General features: G+C 48.4%; 2 protein-coding genes across 9 annotated transcripts in view; one reads left to right on the top strand and one right to left on the bottom strand.

Annotated features, from left to right (window-relative positions):
• Positions 1–263: 263 nt before the first annotated feature.
• On the bottom strand, positions 264–16,752 carry ACP1 (acid phosphatase 1). 4 transcript variants are annotated; one of them, XM_032496932.1, is made up of 6 exons: positions 16,625–16,752; positions 10,729–10,802; positions 10,509–10,643; positions 4,466–4,527; positions 2,414–2,519; positions 264–2,288 (listed from the first exon to the last, which is right to left on the bottom strand). In XM_032496932.1, the coding sequence occupies exons 1-6, from the start codon at positions 16,665–16,667 to the stop codon at positions 2,211–2,213; spliced, it is 498 nt and encodes a 165-aa protein (XP_032352823.1). In that variant the 5' UTR covers positions 16,668–16,752; the 3' UTR covers positions 264–2,210. The 4 variants fall into 4 exon arrangements, 3 of the variants coding, with proteins under 3 accessions (XP_032352823.1, XP_014416137.2, XP_032352825.1); XM_014560651.2 differs by having other exon boundaries at positions 10,530–10,643; XM_032496934.1 differs by lacking the exon at positions 10,509–10,643 and adding an exon at positions 10,369–10,482.
• A 96-nt stretch (positions 16,753–16,848) lies between these two features.
• SH3YL1 (SH3 and SYLF domain containing 1) overlaps positions 16,849–19,743 on the top strand; it is a 46,107-nt gene continuing 43,212 nt past the window's right edge. The window contains exon 1 of one of the 5 annotated variants that reach the window (XM_032496924.1): positions 16,849–17,334. In XM_032496924.1, the coding sequence (XP_032352815.1) occupies position 17,334 (1 nt within the window). In that variant the 5' untranslated portion in view covers positions 16,849–17,333. Of the gene's footprint in view, positions 17,335–17,421; positions 17,517–19,743 lie in introns of those variants that run through there. The other 4 variants (XM_032496926.1, XM_032496925.1, XM_014560652.2 and 1 more) reach the window with 4 other exon arrangements.

Genomic DNA, 19,743 nt, shown 5'->3' with positions numbered 1-19,743 from the left:
GAAGTCTTCACAGTGACTCTTGACTTCCGAGCAAGTTCAGGGCTAGGAATTCATGATTTACAAATCTGCAAAGAGACCGGAATACTGGCAGAATGTCACAGGACACAAAGGGTGTAAACACATAAAACAGGAAGGCTACGGGTTCCTGTGCGGGACAAACATGTTAGCATTTTTTAAGAGAGCAGCCCCACACATTGGCAACATACTTATGACAGAACCTGACTTGGTGGCGAGTATTTCAAACAAGGTTGCAGCCATATTTCCTGTATGACTGTAATGGAAACACTAAACTAAGAGGGACCTTGAGGCTTCTAAGCAACCCCAGATTTTTACAGTCATTTTGATGTATTTTGAACAAATCTTACTGGATCTATTAAAAGACAAGTGAATTCAGCAATGAGTTTCTCTGTTCACGTGGCCCCTGGTCTGGGCACAGCCATCAGGACAGAGTCGACTTGAGAGTCCTAGCATTTGTCTGAGGATCCATATTTAACACACACCTGTAAACATTAAAGAGAGCAAACGACAGAGGTTTACCGGGGAACATACAGGAACACAGGAGAGCAGGAAACGTCTTCACTTGGAGACTATCAGCGGTCACTGAATGGTGAGGGCGCGAGGGGATCACTTCTGAGGTGCTTACTCAGTCCTGTTTTCTAACTACAATCAAACGTTTTTCTTAATCTTTACTTTTTAGGGCGACCATTATTAAATTCAATCTCTGTAGTCTCTCAAGTCCCTGCTGTCCTGTGGCGCAGCCGGTTAAGGCCCTCACGGAGCAGACGCCCGCACAGCCTCTCCTCACCCTGACCCCGTGCCCCCCCCAAGGCCCCCGGTGTCTGGTGCGGGGCTGCAGGCTTCTCCCCCAGGGCCACACAGCTTTAGGAGACACGGCCCCCACCTGGGACCTCGTGATACTGAGGACCGGACGCCAGCCCTCTGGCGTCTCCCTGCATCCCAGCGCCCGTCCACTCAGACTGATGTGTGACTCGGGGGCCTCCCAGGACTCGGGTCACCAACCGTGACTGAGACGAAGACAGAAGTGGAGGAGAGCTGCCACTCATCTCCTCCCTGGGCCTGACCTGGGGTACCGGCTTCAAGGAGGAGTGCCCGCCCTCTGCTGCAGATGGGGGAGGCAGGGACACTGAGGCCACGGGGCTGCCACCTCTCCCAGGAGCGGACGTCACTGCCATGGAAGCCACGCGCCTCCACGTGCACAGCACCCCCACTCCTTCCCACGTGCGAACGGCACACGTCACACGTCGTCCAGAGGACAGTGAAGGCAGTGGTTCTGACTCCTCTCCACCTGCCAGCAAGAAAACAGGGAGGCACCGGACCTGTATGTTAGCTGCACTTTTATGATTTCCCCAGTTTACTCTGAAAACAATCTCTGACATCATCCATGAGGATTTTAGTTATCTCACAGAACTGCACGGAAATTACCTGTATTTGCCTATAAACTAAGCACTGATTAAAAAAACTCTTAATATCTCCATATTCAAGCATTCCAATGTAAAAGAACCTTTCCTAACTTACTGTTTTTCCTACCTGCATATAAAAGCAGACATATTTCTCAAACTGACCATAAGCTAAATCAGCACACAAGTGTCCTTCTTCCTGATACAATCGAATTCCCAGAGGCAACGTGGTTCAAACGGGAACAAGCTGAATCTCCTCACGGGCTTAACTAGACACAAACGATGAAGGAGGAGCGCTGCAAGGTCACTCCCACCAGGGTTCCTCTCCTGACCCGAGACTGCGGGTGAGTGCTTGGGCATGTGAACGAGCACCTCTCCGTGGCTGTGCTCCTCCCACGCCAGGCCCTGGCTTCCGTCCACACAGGGAGAAGGAGTGCGGGTGACCTCAAGGCCCTCTGGCTCTGATGCTGACCGGGGCCTTAAAGCAACGCTGGACTTCACTGTGGTTTGTTCTCCACTGTTCCATCTGCCCTAGTATTTCTGTAACTGGGGTGAACGGAGGTCCAGCTAGTCCAACACTTACCCCATGAACTGTCTGAATCAGAAATTTTTATTTATTTTTCCACCAAACACAACAACTGATTTTCATCTACAATTATTTTTTAAGGTAAGAAACAGTCAACTGAAGGAAGAAGGGCTGTGGCCTTGAGCCAGCGGCACGGTTACACGGTGACACGTAGCTGGGACTGCGGGTGGGAGATGAGCCTGGGACCCGCAGGAGCTTAGAACCGGTCAGTGAACCTTCTCCAGGAAGGCCCTGCAGCACCTCAGACACTGCTGGTAGACGGTCTCGAAGTCAGAGTCGTTGCCCTAGAAGGACAGGGAAAAGAAAAAGTAACAAAAGCGGCCCAAGAGAAATGCCCTTCCGACAGCCTCGCTCTGACTTCCGACGGCCAGGCGCCCAGACGGCAGGACGGGGTGAGGGCCGCACTTACATAATAGGGGTCTTCGATAATCAGCTGCTTCTGTGGGTCGTAGCTCCCAAGTAGTTCTATTTTTGCTTTGCAGTTTTTAACTTGATTACTTTTTCTATTCAAATCTCTGTAAAATTGAAGCATGAACTTAGTTTTCTGACCTATGGTTTAAAGTTAAACTGGGACATCTGTTAGGGTCTTATGAAGTCTCCAGATCAAAATCCAGCAAAAGGAACTTGATTTAAATAGGAAATCAAACACTCAGCAGCACAGGACGGCCTTCCAGGGAGCTGCAGTCACTGGGCTCCGTGTCTCCAGCAAAGGAGCTGGGGACAGCAGTGACTCTCACACCTTCTACACAGAAGGTGCAGCTTTACGACAACGATAGTTACATATCCTCCCGTGAAGTGCAGGTTCAAGAACATCCTGTCTCAGAAACTGAACAAAGGTGACACAGTGGAACTCAAAGGCCATGAGAACCACGTCCCAGAGGGTGGCAGGCTCCACCTGACGCAGCCGTTCCTGCAGCAAGCCCGCCGTGCCGCCCACTGAGGACACTCCTCCCTTGCTCTCACTCCTGGACGCAGCGCCTCAGCTTTCTCACTGAGCCCACTGTTCCTGTGTTTCGTTAACAAATCCCTGTGAGAAGCTGGAGTGGTGGATGTGAGTGTCCACCCGGAAACCTGCAAGGCCTTGGAGCAGACCCCTCCCTGAGAAGCGACCTAGGCTGAACCCTGGGGGGCAGGTGGGAGCAGGGCTGACCAGGCTGCACCACCGAATGCCAACCATGTTTAGAAATTTAATAAACAGAGTACCACACAGAGTCCCCTAACAAGTTATTGCTGATAATGCTGATAAGCTATTCTGAGAAAAAATGAGAACAAAACAAACTGGAAAACAAAAATGGAAAGTTTATGTATTTTACTGAAAACCCAGGTAAGCCTGTTGCATCTGTGTCTGCCCAGCCTGCAACAGTGATCAGAAGGAGTTTCTCCTAATCAAACACATGCAGTATTTTTGGATCAGCAGTGAAGCATGTCACTGTCCCCTGCTCCCCCAACCCCAGCTCCTAGGGGCTGCAGGCCCGGTCCCAGCATCTCACCTGGCAAGATCTATCATGTGACCACAGCACAAGGCCCGCCTTACAGGGGAACAGGGTTGCATATTCCCTTTGGTCACGAAACCCCACCCAGTCTGCTTCTAAATCTGTAAGACACGTTGTATTCACTCATCTGGTAGGCACACTGTGCTACACTATTTCTCTGTTAAGGTGAATGTTAGTACAGGGGAGCCCACACCAGTCAGGAAAGTGCCTCCTCGCTGTCACCATGCCAGGTGCACAGCTGCAGAAATGCCACCAGTGCCCTGCTGCCCAAATTCGCATCCTCCCAGGTCAAATGCACGTGCAGGCGACAGGGCCCGGGGTGAGTGTGACTCACGGGCCTCACAGAGCTGGGGACGCAATGCCACCACACCCGCCTCTGAGTCTGTGGACTTGGGCCAGTAACTTAACGTCTCTGTGCCTCAAATTCCTCTGATGAGACGCAGCAACAGTGCAAACCTTCAGGATGAGCGCTCCAGTGTGCGAGCACAGGACACTGCTCACCACAGTTAGCCATCTGCACCTAACACCTCAGTCTGACAGCTGGTGTTTCTTAAATCAATGGAGGCAATCAATAATTTAAATAGAGTAAAGTTGTCTTTGTTGTCAGTCTTTCTTCTGGGGTTGGGGGCAGGGCAGCAGTAATGGGGAGTAAGATGAGAAACACAATAAAACACCACACTGTCCACAGATCCTTGTAACAGCGACAAACTCATTCTCCTGTGAAACAAAACGTCACCTTATATAATCAGACTCCCCCTCGCCAAAGGTGTGTCTGGCAAACATACCCATAACACAACTCTACATTACTCTCTGGATTTCCTTCTATTCTAAATAAATAATTCTGTGTATTATGACCTTCACTATGTATCAAAACTTTAAAGTAATTTTAAAAAGTCAGTTTGGACAATGACTGCTTGGCCCATTACTGAATCAAGTTGAACAGAAACACCCTTTAAAAGTGTGATTACCTCAGGTTGCTCTCATCCATACAGAGTATATAATCAAAGGTGACAAAGTCTTCTCTGGTAACCTGAAAGTAAGCGAGAAATCAAACTTAATGTTTACATTTAGACCAGTTAAGCCTAGAGGACCTAAAACAGAACTTTAGGTTAAAAAACAAAAGCTATATTAAAATCTGTTACTAATCAAATTAAATCACTTAGGTACTCTTAAGCTAACATACAGTTAGCCTAATTTCCTAAAACTATCGCAGAGAAATTTTATAAGGTTCCTTGGAATAATCATGAAATAGTATAATATGTGAATACAAACTTTATACTTCATCTTCAACTTCAGAAACAGCCTTCAGGGTTTTGCCCTGTTTTTCATTCTGCAAGTACGTAACCCCCTCTGCCCCTGGGATGTGCACCAGCTGAAGGACAGACGGCCGTCCCTCCCATGCAGGGTGGCGGCTCAGGGGCGACAGCGCCTCACAGAGAAATGGAGCGGAGAAGGGGAAGAGTTCTGGGGAGAGAAAGAGGAAATCTTCAGTGGGGTTCGGGGGAGAGCCACCCAGAAAGAAACACATGAAGAGCTGAGTGTCTGGGTCTTTATTCTGAATGAATTCCATAATGTAAACAAGACACTGAATATTTTTACTGATTCTAACCTAAACCTTGTCATTGTTTGCTGTCGTCATTTATAAATACAAACCACTAAAATATAAATGAAAAACTATTTTACGATTTTTGACTATTATAATGACAGAATAAGAAAGGGACAAACAAACATGCCACAAAACAAAGGTGAAAATAATTTCTAAGAATGCAATTCCAGTAATTATCTTCCTCACTAAAAAGCCCTCTAAAATACAGCTGTACAGTGAAACTACAAAGAAGACACTGAAAACCTGGTTAAACAGAGTCATGACACTCTAATCAGTGCAGCAAAGAGACAACAATACCCTCGTTATTCTTCTGGGAAGCATCGGTCTGGACTCTCTGTGTGCACCTGCACTGATGTTCAGGGCAGCACCTTAATCAAGTGCTGGGACTGAATTCTGCTCACACTCCCAAGGTGCTAGCTTATTTCAAGATCTATTACAACAAATATCAGAAGCTATTTTCCCAAATTAGCTGTATGAGAAATGTCCTGGGATTAAATATTAAACATTCTCCTCAATTTTGGAATGACTGCAGTCACAGAATCTAGGAAAGACAGACTTAGTCAGTGACAGCCACATGTAGCTACATGATGATTAATGTTAAAATAACTGAGAAAGAGGAGGAACAGCTAAAATTAACATCTTAGGAAGAATGCATGGTAAAGGATTTCCGCTTGCAGCTATAAATGAAATAACTTGTGGCAAAACAAACCTACTGCCAAAAAAAACTAGAAAATGCCTATCAAATCTAAACACCTCTGCAGAGTCACCGACATGCTCCCATGACAGCCAGGCTCAGAAAGGCCAAAACCCCAACCGCGTGCACAGGGCAGGGTGCACGGATGGGGACCCTCTGCGGGCCAAGCCCCACCCAGTGCCCCCACCACTGCTGCGGACAAGACTGGCCTCCTGGGAGGGGCCACTGGAGAGAACTTGGAGGAGAGCCCTCAAGCTTCTGGGCTGAAGAAATTTTTAACTCTTAGATTATTTAGGCCGTCCCTATAAGCAACTTGTTTTATCTACCGAAATTTACCAAAGCTATTAAAACCTGAAAATTTAAAAAATCCATTATTCACTTAAAAATAATGAAAATGCATTACCCACTATTACATCTTTTTTAAAGGAAAATCAGCTATACTCTCCAAACTGAAACTCATGGAGGAGAGTGGATTGTTTCACATTTGTGCAAATCTCTTCACGGAGCATCTACTCCCTCAGAGACAGCCGGCCTCCTGTGCGCCTGGGCTCTGAGCTGTGGAGACCCCCTCCAGCCCAGCCTCACACGAGCGCACGGGCTGACGAGCAGGGAACAGCCGTGGCAGACAGTGGTGGACAGTGGTGGACGCTCTCCACCACAACACCAAAGCCCACTCAGTGGTGGCTGCTCGCAGGTTCCTGGCAACACAGAACATGAGCTCGCACCAGTCAGCTTTACCTGCTCTGTCCACGGCCATGGTCAGCCTGACCCTTTGATCAGAGCCCTTCCTCGCACTTTGGTCTCATGGGCCCAAGGTCCCTGGACCCCACTCTGGGGACTGTGCTCTAGACTCTCATGGGGGGCGGTTAGCTGTGATGGGCAGGGTGAGGAGGACAGGGGCGCTGGGCAGCGAGCCGCTGACAGAGGCAGACGCACGAGGACCACACTGACCGCCCGGGCTGGAGAAGCTGGAGGCGGAGCCCTGGGAGAAGTGAGCCTGGCACCCCCAAGTCCTCTTCAGCTACTCTGCGCAAGAAGTCAAGAGAACAAGCGGACGGCCCCAGGCGGTGGCAGGAGCCCCTTGTGCGGACGCCTCACCCAAGAGGCCCACCCAGCACAGCCCCGGCCTCCAGGGCAGGACCAGTTCCAAGTCAGCTCCAAACCAATTCCCCTCCCCATGGGGCAAAGGGCCACCGTCCAGACTTCTACGTTTTTAATACATCAAGTACAGCATTTAATCCAAACGAGCACGCTTACCAAGCAATGACATAAAGAAGAAAAGAAAAAAGGGAAGGGGAGGGAAGGAGGCTCCAGGATGCCCCAGGCATTAGTTACCAGACTTACTTTAAAATAACTGCCATCTGTATTGTTCAAGAAATATATGGCACCTTGTAGAATTTCACCAGAAAACTGGAATCAATAAAAATAAATAAAACTTAAAGAATTAATAAAATAATAGACACTAAATATTCAATAAACAGAGGCTTACGGACTTGAAAACATCAGAAAGACAAGTACATCAGAAAAGAGGTCAGTAGAAGATTTCAGACTGAAAACCAGTGAAAGGTGTGGAGAAAGGAGAAAAAGCACAGGGAATTCACATTCCAAATACATTCAGGTTGAGTCTCAGCAGAATGAGAGGAGGGAAAATATACAAAGACAACAGCCCTGAGTTTTCCAGCACCGATGAAAACCATCAAGGCACAAACTCAGGAAACAGAGTTGACCCCATAAAGCTGCTGGAAACTACACACCAAAGAAAAATGAAAGACACCAGGAGAAAATGACAGGAACTGCAGGAAACAACAAAAAAAACAATGTATCAGATGAACCCTTCCAAAAGATTAAAACAGAAATACTATCATTGTTTGACAACTTTTTTAAGAGAAAAGAAAAAGGAGCATTAGCCAACTTGTCTTATGAGGCCGCTCCACTCTGACAGTGCGTGATGCCGGGTGTGCGTCCACCTGACACAGTGTGTGACACCAGGTATGTGCCCAACAGAACTGCACACATACAAAAATATTCACAGTGGCATTCAGCCCCAAACTACTAATGACCCAAGTGTTCGTCAGAGTGGAACTGACAAATCGACTGTAGCATGACAGTAAAACAATACTGAATCCATAAATGAAGATGACTGGAGACTCTCACAAAGGAGAAACAGGACAGAAAGATGGCCACTACAGGGCTTCCCTACCGTCACAGTAGGGGGAGGCAGTTTTAGCGCTGAGCCCTGGAGCAGAGGCCGTGGTGCTGCCCCTCTGGAAAATGTCCAGAGAGCACTGACAATCTGCGTATGTGCCCAACAGAGTTTACGGAAAGGGGTGAGGATTTACAAGAAAGTAAACGTCCCCACAGAACCAACCAGATGTGAGTGTTCACACTCCAGAAAACTGGTTACATGGGTTAAAGGGAAAAAGACACCCTGAATGTATTTTATTTATTAAACCCCGGGTTTGATAGAAATACTACAAATCGTTCTCAAATTGTGACACTCGCTGAAGAGGAAACTGCAAACATTAGAAAGATGCTAAAAAAATAACAATACTCTGACATGATACTGATGTATAAAACTAGGACCTAGTATCTTACTAGGACTTGGAAATTTTTTAAAAAATCATTGTTGAGAAAACTTTCTTAAAAGCAACAGGGAAAAGAAAAAAAAATGTGGAAATACTACTTCTAAAACTGGTAATTACTTGTGTTCTTAAAAAATAAAAGTTTCTAGCTTTGTTTTTTTTAAAGGCATGTGTATTTAAAATATTTCATTTGTATCCACTTTTATTATGTATACTTTGTGTATGAAAAATGATTTTAAAACAGAAAACATGAAAGTATGATTGCCCATATTTCTGAAGGACTACTCAAAAAAATCTACATTACTTAAAAAACAGAAAGTAGAGATTGGCAAGGTATATAAAATCCTGAAGAAATTAGAATGGACAAATGATATAAAAAAATGTTTAATCTCTGTCCAATGTAAATTCCACTTGAGAAAAGACCAGGTCCTTAAAACAGTTCATTTAAATAGTAACTTCTTAACAACAAGCAGCGTCTACTGACAGAACCAAAAATCAGAAGTTTACAGGTCTCAGAGTAAAGTTATCTAAGCCACGAATAATGTGTGTATTACTAATTCCTGAGACACCATTAATGTATTGGAAGTGTTTCTATGGTAATTTTGTGAATTTTCTGGCTCACATGTCTAGATGTTTTTTATTAAAACAAATAAACCTGCAACTAAATTCCAGTTCTACCACTTGGCAGCTGGGTAATCGTCAACAAGTCATTCATTTTCTCTCCAGAGCTGTTTCTTGATTTGCGAAATGGGTTTACCAACTACTCCCTTCCGTAATGAGGTAAGACAAGAATAAAGAGAGGCAATCAAAGTGTAAAATGCGACGCGGTGACAAAGCGACCTGCAAAGGTTAAACAGAGGTGAGACTTGGTGTAGCACTCACAGAGGAATCTTCACCCAGTCTCACGGGGGCTCTGATTCACACATGAACAATAAACCACCCAGAAACACGTGGTTCATCTGACAACCGCGCTCAGCATGCCTGGCTCCCAGCTGCACCGCCTCCTGCTGCTGACACCCAGCAACAGCCCTTCTTGGCCTGCAGAGCCACACACTTCATGAGGATGCACACAAAAGGAAATGAGCAAATTTTAGCTAGTTTTTTTAAAAATCCAACTGAATCTCCATAAAAGCATCATCATACCGATAAAAGTAAGAGTCCCTGCAGAACATGCTGGGCACTTAGTATCAAAAGGAAGCCAATCTCTTTAGAAGCTGGTCCCTGTGATTATGGCCAGTGGGTCCCAGCACACACACCTACCACTGGCTCCTAGAGGGGCCCGGACGTGCCCGCCCACCACCCCGATGTCCCACCACGAATGCTGCCACGAAAGCCTCAGCCTACTGTGGTTCTTCCTGAGTCTAGAACCCTACAGCCCAATGAGGTGCCCACCAGACCAAATGGCTATTTAGTTAAAATTTAGAATGCAGCCCCCTCTGCCCCCCTCCTCACTGGACGTCTCTCAAACATGCAAGAGCTGCACGTAGCTGGTGGCGTCCACACCAGGGAGAGCAGATAAGGTGCATGGCCCTCAGCCCAGGATGCTCTGCCGGGCACACTCCAGAACCTAAACCCAGAAGCGCTCCCACAGCAGGACATGCAGCCACAGTAACAGCGGTGCTGGCCTGGATTCCTAAGGCACTGTGCAGCTGAAATGTCCTTGTCTTTGTAACAGAACTGCACTGTAGCGGCGCTCCTATAAGGGGGGGCAGGCCAGCCACCATGGCGTAAAGGCTGAGACCACAGACAGGAGGAGGTGACTGCAGCTCCAGCCTTCCAGCTCGTGGCCAGGGGTCTGTCCACGAGGCATTCTAATAAGTCAATTCCAGGACCATGCAAATCTTTCAGAAGTGTGGAACCAGAATGGGAGCGCTGTGGCCGGTGAGGCCAACCCCAAACACCCTCATTATACGTAAGTCTGGTGAAGCCCCTCACAACTTCTCAGCACAGGGGCTCAGCGTACTAGAAATTAAACAAGCTCTCCTCTACCTGTCTTGCTTTATGGGCTGTGTTAATGCCGTGATTTCTTAGGCAGCTCACAGCTCTTGCATCTGGTGACCGGCCCACATTCCAGTCAGAAACAGCGCCGCTGTCAGTGACCCACTGCAACACAAAACACACAAGTGCACCTTCAAGTTCCAGTGCGGTACCTGCCGGGCCACGTGGTTCATTGGGACCCCGTGCTTCTTCATGCAAGCCTGCCCCCGGTGATCAGGAGGGTTTCCTATTTCATACGTGGACGTCGCCGCACTGTCTATCCTCCACTGCAGGAGAAAAGAGAACTTTTTCACAATTTCCTGCCCGAGAGACATTCAGGTCGGCCTCTTTAAGACAGTGAAAAGTACTTACCTTATCTGAAACGTTTTGATCAGTTACAAGTTTCCTGAAAACCGCTTCCGCGATGGGTGAGCGACAAATGTTACCTTAAAAAGGGGGGACAGGGGCAGAGAGTAAGCGTCAGGTCTGAGGGAAGGGCAGTGCTGAGTCCACACACCCGAGGACAGCGAGGGAAGTGAGGCAAACACTCTTCTTGGAGGTGACGGTCCTGCCAGGCATAGTGGACCTGGGAACAGCTGACTGAACCTTGCTCAGCAGTTTCACACCCACTGTCCAAGCACCCCAAGTACAAATGACAGAGACATCAAACAAGTACAACCAAAGCCGCTGTTTCTCAGGTTGCCTCACTGACCCAGAAGTGAGTCATGAAATCCATGAACTGGACTGCAGCCAGTCCATTTTAAAATGCAATACAACAAAAAAGAGTTAAAAATATGTTTTCTCATGTATACTGCACATAATAAAGATGAATATTGTTTCATAAAATACACAAGCAAATGCACTGAGGCAGAACAGTAGTCCTTCTACACAAACTTCTACCACATGATCTGCACGAAGCCCCTGCTTGAGTGCTGTGGACCCAGGAGTCAGCCAGCTGGGGCAGGGACGGTCCTCCAGGCCGTCCAGTCTGCCCACAACTTATATCATCGGCTGCAAGTTCACGGAGCCCCAGGGCCCTCCTCACTTCAAACCAGCTGGCCACAAATTCGGGGGTCCTCACAGGATCAACCGTTCTCTAGAAGGATTGCAGAACCCAGGAAAATGCTATGTTTATGATTATAGCTTTATTATTACAAAAATATACAGAGCAGAACCTGCCAAAGTTAAAGAGCATAGCAAAGATTCTAGAAGAGTTCCAAACATGGAACTCTCTGGTCCTCAGGGACACGTCACCCTCCCATCACCCATGTGTGAGCACACTCAAGAGCCCTGCAATCCAGAATGCCACTGAAGCACCAGTGCCAGGGCTCCTGGGATTTCATAAGTAAGCACAAGTGACTGAGGTCAGTGTCCAGCCCCTTCTCTCCCGTGGGTGGCTCACGGCCCCCACCCCAGGTTACCACCACAGCACACACCAGGTAGGGCCTCCCCTGAGCACCCAGATACTCCTGCTGCTCCAAGGGAGTTCCAAGGGGTTTGGAGGTCAGCTCCAAGGGAGTTCCAAGGGGTTTGGAGGTCAGCTCCCAGAAGCCAGGACAAAGGCCCGAGCTTCTACCTGATGGGGCCAAGCTCCTTACTGCACAGGGAAAAAGATATAAAGACATAAAATCTTCTCTCAAAATATTTCTACCACAAGCAATGCATTTATGGGAGACATGGAGTCAGCTATCATAAAAACAAGGAAATAAATGCTGACAGACAAGCAATATTCTATAGGAGCACAGGACAAGCACAAAGAAGATAATAAGAAAATTTCCTATAAGGGAAAAAGAAAGAATGGTTAAGGCTGATCTTTAAAGGGTTAAGAGAACCTTATCGGGCAGAGCCAGGGAAAAGGCATTAAAACCGGGGCGGGACTGTATGAACACATGGGCGAGGCTGCTTCGGGTGGAGATCGAGTGAGTGGGAGCCGTGGGCCCACGATGTGGGCTTAGCACCCACAGTGGGAAGAAGCAGAAGGTCTGGGGAGGAGAAGTAACGGGATTCACTTCACACACATATTCTGCACACCTGCTACTGTGCACGGCACCAGGGCTGATCAAGGCACAAGTGAGGAAAATGACTGCAAGGCCGAGGAAACATAAGACTTGAGACTGGAGGTGGACAGCCGGCCTCCCTCCAAGGCCGCAGAGGGAGGCCACAGACAGGACAGGACTCGGGAGGTGGTACCCGGCAGTGAGGGGAGGGAGCCTGGGACCCGCGGCCCAGAGGACAGACCTCACTCTACTGACATCGGAATCTTCTGGTTCATGACACACACGTGGAATTTGGATTTTCTGAGGTGCTGTTAAACACGACTAATTCCCTACTGCAAGGAAAACAGCTTCAGTCCGATATTCTTCAGTTTCTACACTATCCGGGTCTGATGATGCACTTACTATAAAGCACATCCTTCCCACAGAGACTGGTTTCCATCAACTGCCCAACCATGAAAGGAATTACATGCCCTCTGTAAGCTGGTTTGTGCTGTGAAGCCTTCCCTTTCCACATTCTAATTCTGTTAGTTTTTAAGTCAGGTACCATCACCACTCCTTTGATTAATCAGTCTTTCTACAGATGCGTGGTCACTATACTTGTCACCGTATGTCCAGGACTACCTTGAACAGCACTCTATTCCAAATTAAGACAGTTTTTATTATTTGGAACTCTAGAGTAATAGATGCCTAATATCTCAGCATCTAAAGATACAATAAAAAGACTAGCTTCACCCCTTACAAATAGTTATTAACTATAATACAAATACATTCCCATAACAAAACAAAAATGTGGACTATTTACTGCCTTAAAGTTCAGGCATGTTCATCCACACTTACTTTTTTCCTAGACAGTCATGTTTACAGCAAGAAGATGTGTGATAAGGGTAAGGAAGAGATTACTACTACAAAGATTAGAGATAAAGAAAAAAGATTATACTATCTATAAGATCAAAAGATAAGAAACCCTGCCTGCTTGTAACTGGCCCTCTTGATTTCAAAAGCTGACATCACCAAATTAATGTATTATTTTAAAACAGGGCACATCCATAAAAGACAATACTGCAGGTTTCCCCAATGGAGAAGTTCTAAAAACTTAAATGTCACCTTCAGATTTCTTTAGGAAAAAGATTCAATCTGAGAAGCCTCAAGTTTGTTTCTTCCGAATTAATACATGGTCTTAGTCACCACCTTCATCTCAAGGAAGGAAATTCTCCAAGGGTATGGCTCTGTCTGTCCCACCCAGCACAGCACCTGACACCCAGGCCAGCACACATAACACACTCAGGTACTGAGTAACCAAAGGAAAAAGGTCATCTGACACCACTGACCCAGCATTTTCTCCAAGCAGGCTGGCTGTGCCACAACTAACAACACACATTCTCCAGTCCGTCTCTTATCTCCAAAAACATAAAACACTCTTAATAATCTTGCCAAAATAAGGGGCAGTTCCTTCTCTCCTGCCATTACCCTCACCAACAGAATACATCTGACACCTGCCTGCACTTCAGTCTGAAAAACGTCCAAATAAATGCTTTGAAGGAATAAAACTTTTACATTTCATAAATACACTGTTCTTACTGCCCAGCACACTGGCTACCACCTGAAATGTCACACAGCGACTTCCTCAGTCTCCCCAGGACCACATCTCACCACCTCCACCAGCGAGACTCTGGTCCAACACACAGGCTCTCTCTTCAGGCTGGTCTCCCTCCTCGCCCCTCCTCAGTCTTATCTCAACACAACAGCTGAACGCTTCTATTTAACCTCCCCACCTCTTCTCAAAATCCTCCAGTGGCTTAACTGGTTGTAAGTGAGCCCAAGTTCTCACATGGCCTCACCAGATCTGCCCTCCAAAGGCCCTAAACTTGGGTCCAAAACGAGGGCTCACTACCACCACCTTTGAGTACAGTTCTCGATGCTAAAAATAACTTTTACATTTTTAGGATCAATTGAAAAAACTCAAAAGTAGAATATCTTGTGACATGAGAAAATTATATGGAATTCAAATCCCGGGGTCCATAAATAAACGACTACAGCCCAGCATAACGTACTGGCTAAGCTGCTTTAGCACCACACCCTTTGTACGACCTGCAGAGCACAAAATACTTGTCCTCTGGCTTTTACATAAAGAGTCTGCGGACTCTGGCCCCAGAACAGTCACTGTGTGTGAGGAAGTAACTCCTCTCTGCACCAAGAGCGGTGTGACTTATGCACCCGCTGGGCACCAAGAAAACAGTCCCTCACATTATCTCCGAGTCCTCAGGTACAGAGGAGGGTCTGAGAAGGTACCAGGTCACAGGCTCAGCTCTGTGGCTTCCCTGCCGGTTCTCCAACACGGCCAGCACTCTCACTCCAAAACCTTTCACCTGCTTTCCTTGGGGTCCAGGACGCTTTTCCAAAGTACCCTATGCCTGCTTCCTCATCGCTACCAAGCCTTTGTTCAAATGTCACCTTTTCAGTAAGGCCCTCTCTGAATACTCTGCTTAAAACTGCACTCCACTGCCATCTCCTTGTCTTGCCTTAATTGTTCTTAATACAATCCACCTGACAGAGTAACCAAGCACATGACTGTTGATGACAGAACGTGGGCTCCAGAGAGGAAGGGATTTCTGTCCCTAGTGTATCCGCACACCCAGAAGAGTGCCTGGTAAACGGTAGTTGCTTTAAAAAAAAAAAATTGTATTGAAGATAAATACTTCCACAAATACATACCAGCAGACGTTTCTCATGAAGAGCTGCCACGGTGCGGTGTCAGCCTAACCACCAATTCTAAGTGAAATAAACAGGGCCACGGAATTCTACTAGATGCCCAACCTGCCCTGAACTGCCCTTTGGTAACTCTGTTGATTCCATCAGCCAGCCTTCAATGGAAAGCTTAAAAAACAAATGATGCCCACTGTCAAAGGGAAACAAGGAGGCTTTCCACTTGTCCCCTCACAGAAATTCAACACAAATACCTAGTGATTATCATATTTGTCCTAAAGTTGGAAATACAAAGGAAAATAGGCCCTCAAGAGGGCTAAATCTAGCTATAATCTCAAGAGGGTATCAAGTAATTACAATAAAACTTGTGTGAGGAAAGGTGTCTATGAAAGGTCATAGGAACAACTACCTCCACCTGCAGGATCAGGGAAAACTGAAAAAGGGAATACTCTGGCCTGACCTTCTAGAAAAGCTTTCCAGGCAAAATGCAACATGGGCTCCTGGGCGCCCAGGAAGCAGCACACAACGGAAGGCACAACAAGCATCTCAAGTGCTGGGAAGCAGGTGCCCCAGAGGGCATGGGTGGGGAACCAACAAGGAGATAAAGTGGGAGAGGCCGAGCGGACTTCTGTGGTCTTCTTGAAGAGTGCACCTAAAAGGGGGCAGAAATGCAAGTCTGCAGGAAATGCAGGCTCATCTGAAGACTTTTCAGTCACTGGACTAGTGACCAATTAGGCCTTCCTCCCTAGGGAATTAACTACAGCCCTGTGGTGCTCTAACAAGGGAAGAATCCCACAAGCTAAAGGGAACGTGAACTCTATTTTAAGTAAGGGAAGCTAACTGTTGAAATCTTAAAAACGAAAATAATTCTGAGCTGGAAGGTACCTGAAGAATTAAAGATAAAGAATGTCTTCATTTTCATGTAGAGGAATGGAACATGGGGCTGTTACACAGCGACCTGGGGAACCAGATCTCCGTGGTGTGGCTTTTACCACCAAGAAATCCTGAACGCTGCGATCCATCTACCTTTGGTTCAGATCCCTTTCTGGACATGGGCCAAGGAAAGCCGGCAAACCGGTGTCGGCATGGATGTCAGAGCATCAGGAGGCCCCCAAGACACAGATCAGTCCAGCGGCCTCGGGCCTACCTGATGCAGGGGAAGGAGGGATTCCAGGCAGGTGTGATGGAAAGAACCCCGGCTTGGAGTGAAGGGGCTGCAGGCGCGAGGCACCCAGGCTTGGAGAAGGGGCTGTGCAGAAACTAGAGGTCGGGCTTGCACAGAGGCTGGGCAGGTGACAGGGGATCCGACTTGGAGACGGGACTAAGCAGGTGAGAGGGACCCCGCTTGGAGGGAGACCCGGGCAGGTCAAGCGGACCCCGCCTGCAGAGCCGCCCGGGAAAGTGCGCGGCGCGGAAGAGGAGCGCGGCGCCGCATCCCGCCCTTCAGTCTCCCCTCCCCGGCCTCCTCCGGATCACCGTTCCCGGCCCAGCGGCGCGGCCCAGAGCGCACAAGGGCCCCCCGAGCCCTCCCGGAAAGTCAGAGGGGATAGAGAACAGCGCCGTCTCACCCAGACACACGAACAGCACCGACTTGGTCACCTGCTCGGCCATCTTCCCGCGCGCACACAGGCGCCCACTGACGGCGTCCGGACGTTTCCGGCGGGCGCACGCGCACGGCGAGCAGCCCGCCCCGCGCCTGCGCAGTCCTGCCTCAGCCCGGCGGGTAGGAGGCGGAGCAGAGAGCCACGGGGCGGGACCGCGGAGATCGCGGGCCTCGGGGAGGGGCGGGGCAGGGGCGGGGCAGGGGCGGGGCCGAGAGCCACCTGGGAGGGTGGGGCCCGGTTGGGGCGGGCTCGGGTCACGCGGCTCCGCGGAGTCACGACCTCAGAGCCGGGGCTGCGTAGCCCCAAGCCCTGAGGGTGTGGGGGCCACAGACAGAAGCCGGAAGGGCGGGGGATGATCGGACCCGAGGGACCTCGGAGAGTAGAGGGGTCAGTGCTGGGGTTCAGGTGAGCGCCCCTCACCTGGGCCGCACGGCCGAACGTGAGGCGGGCGATCCGGGGTGAGCGGGGTCCTCACGTGACCAGACGCAGCTCCCAGGACCCCGAGACCCCCGCCCCCAGTCCCGAGTCGGAACTGCCGCGCACCTGCCGCTCCGCAGCAGGGTGGCCGCGGGCTGCGCGGTCGTCCTTCACGGGAGGCTTCGGAGCTTGGGGACCAGTGAAGGAGAGCTCACACCTTCCCTCGCTGCAGTTTCTGTCCTGTGAATGTATATAAAGTAGGTACCTTGCCCTGAACGAGAGCCGGTGTTTACGTGCTCCTTCACCTGTCTCAGGTGTGCACCTCGCTAGACCGGTCCCTGCCCTGGGAGGCGGAGCCGGGCGGGGAGCGCCCTTCCTCTTCCTGGGTAAGTGTCCGCAGCTCGAGGGGCGCCGGAGCGGACCAGGCTCGGGGTCACAAGTGAGTACAGGTGTCGGTGACGCCGCTGAGCCTCACCTGGAATCGGGAACCCCCCCACCGCCGCCGCCTTACCCTTTAAAAAAGCTTTGCTAGGGTAAATCTTTGGTGAAAGAGGGAGGAACGATGTCTTTGGGATTTTAGCTGTTGCGCATGTAGCACCTGCAGACTGTCAAAAGTCAGGAGGAACCAACTCCCTGGACTCTCCACAATGCGGCTGCAATTCAAGTTTAGACCCAGTCGACTCAGTTCACAGAAAAGCCCTTCCCAAGTTTTTATTTTAATGATTGTAATGAATTTTATGTTATTTGTAAATACGTAATATTTGAAAAGCCAGCGTTAGTTACTGTCTTTTCCGTCCGCATTGGTTTCCATAGAGGACAGTCTGGACCTTTGTCAGACGGTTGGGTTGGGTGCGCCTGGCCCCTGAGGCAGGAGTTAGAGCCTGGCCATCTCTCATTGGCCTCACCTAAGTGGAAGGGCCAGGCGTCCACCGCTCACCTGGAGCTGCCTGCTATCGGCCACAGTGTGGGGGAACCTCTTGGGGCAGAGTGGCTGCCTGCCTGGCCCTGTGAATGCTGGACCTTGGATCTCATTGCTATGATGGTTTTCCTTGTTTAAGGAATTGTGAAACTGCTCTGAATTGGTAGACGGCCATAAGGTAGTGAGATTTACCCTGCTAGCTGGAAATGTGTCATTTTCACTTTATTTCAACAAATACTTTAGTGTCACCACTGCTGCTGCCAAGGCTGAGCTGGAGAGAATGACACAGACATGGGACCCCTGCCGGCGAGGAGTAGGAATCTGATGGCCCCAGAATGATCAACCAAAGGGGAAAAGGTTTTCAGGTTTTCTTCTGCATATAGAACCTGCATGTCCTGCATTCTTGTCCTCATGAGAGCTTTTATTGAGATGTGGGAAACGCCTGAGATAATAATGGGTTAGTCAGAAAATCTGCACACACGCATCTCAGAGAAATAACAGGTCTCCAAGGTGCTGTTTAGTCTTTTGTGTGTCCTGCTACTGGCACACCCGTGGAGGCTGAAATAAGTTAGAACGTCCATCCTGTTTATCATGCTTAAATTAAGTAGAATTGGTTATCTGGTTTACAAATGTTCTATTTAAATGAGTTACTACTATCCCTGACCTTTTGTCAGGATAAAAAAATTATTTGAAGGAAATATTTGCTCACCAAGAGCGATTTGATGCATTTCTTCCGCTTAGGAACTTTTCTCAGGGGACTTCTCACTGTTTAGAAATAAGGATGTGGTGTTTGGAAAGAAGAGAATGGTGCTGTGCTGGCGGGGGAGGCAGGTATTGCTGCTGTCCTGAGTGACCGGTGGCCACAGAAGTCCTTCTGCACATTGCCTTATTTACAAGTGTATCATGATAAGACACCATCCTGTGCAGTTTATAACCCAAGCACAGGGAATTTTTTATTTTCTTTGAGAAGAGTCCATTTACCACACCGAATGACCAGACCAGAGTGGCATGTGTGGTCCTGCTCTGAGCCAGGATCACTCTGCAGTTTGGGAAAAGGTAGAGCGAGTGTAAGTCAAAGCTTTCCATATGCTGGAAGCTATGTTTCTTGTCACTCTGTGGGCTTGGTCCCTATCCAAAGCCTGAGGTCAAAGGAACAAGAAAAGAGGCACAGTCCACACTCATGTCTGGGGTTCAAATGGTCTGTTTGGTTTGAGATTTGGATTAGAAGTTTAATGATTTAATCAGAGAGAAAGGTTTGATTTCTACAACTGACAAGCTTTGTCTCCTTAAGACAAAGAAAGTAGTTAAACCCAGGCCACAGAAAGAATTGGTTTAAGAAACAATGGCCATTGTTATCCAGCAGTAGTGTCTAAGATGATAATGTTCTAATAAAGCTGAAGGCAATATTTCAAAGGCTTTTAAAAGATTACATAGATATGTAAAGTTTGTAATGGCTAAGGCTTAGAGCCAAAATAAAAACCTGTAACAATTTCCTTTAAGCAGCCCTCTCGTAGTTGAGTCCATTGAGGAAAACAGCAGATGCAATTGCTTGTTGATGGGAGTGAAGTGCGAGAAGCCCTGAACTGTGTGAGGATGAGCTGTTGGCAGGGACTTTGCTCTCCTTGCTTTCATCCCAGGCCCTGGGAGCCTGGATTGGAGACTGGTCAGTTTTCTCACCCCAGGTGGCAGTTTACTCTGAGTCTACTGGTGATATTGCCCCCAGTGGCCCCAGCCCTGAGTTTATTGC

Source organism: Camelus ferus, chromosome 15, assembly GCF_009834535.1.
Source record: "Camelus ferus isolate YT-003-E chromosome 15, BCGSAC_Cfer_1.0, whole genome shotgun sequence".
In the NCBI taxonomy this organism is placed as follows: Eukaryota; Metazoa; Chordata; class Mammalia; order Artiodactyla; family Camelidae; genus Camelus; species Camelus ferus.
Note: the sequence above shows the minus strand (reverse complement) of the source record. Positions and strands in the feature narration are given on the sequence as shown.

Bases quoted from the DNA above. Each gene is read 5' to 3' on its own strand.
- ACP1 (XM_032496932.1), bottom strand. From the start codon at position 16,667: ATGGCCGAGCAGGTGACCAAGTCGGTGCTGTTCGTGTGTCTGG. The intron at 4,528-10,508 runs GTGCACTTGTGT...GCTTACTTTCAG, and splicing joins TACCGCACTGGAACTTGAAG to GTTACCAGAGAAGACTTTGT. The intron at 2,289-2,413 runs GTAAGTGCGGCC...CTGTCCTTCTAG, and splicing joins TTATCGAAGACCCCTATTAT to GGCAACGACTCTGACTTCGA.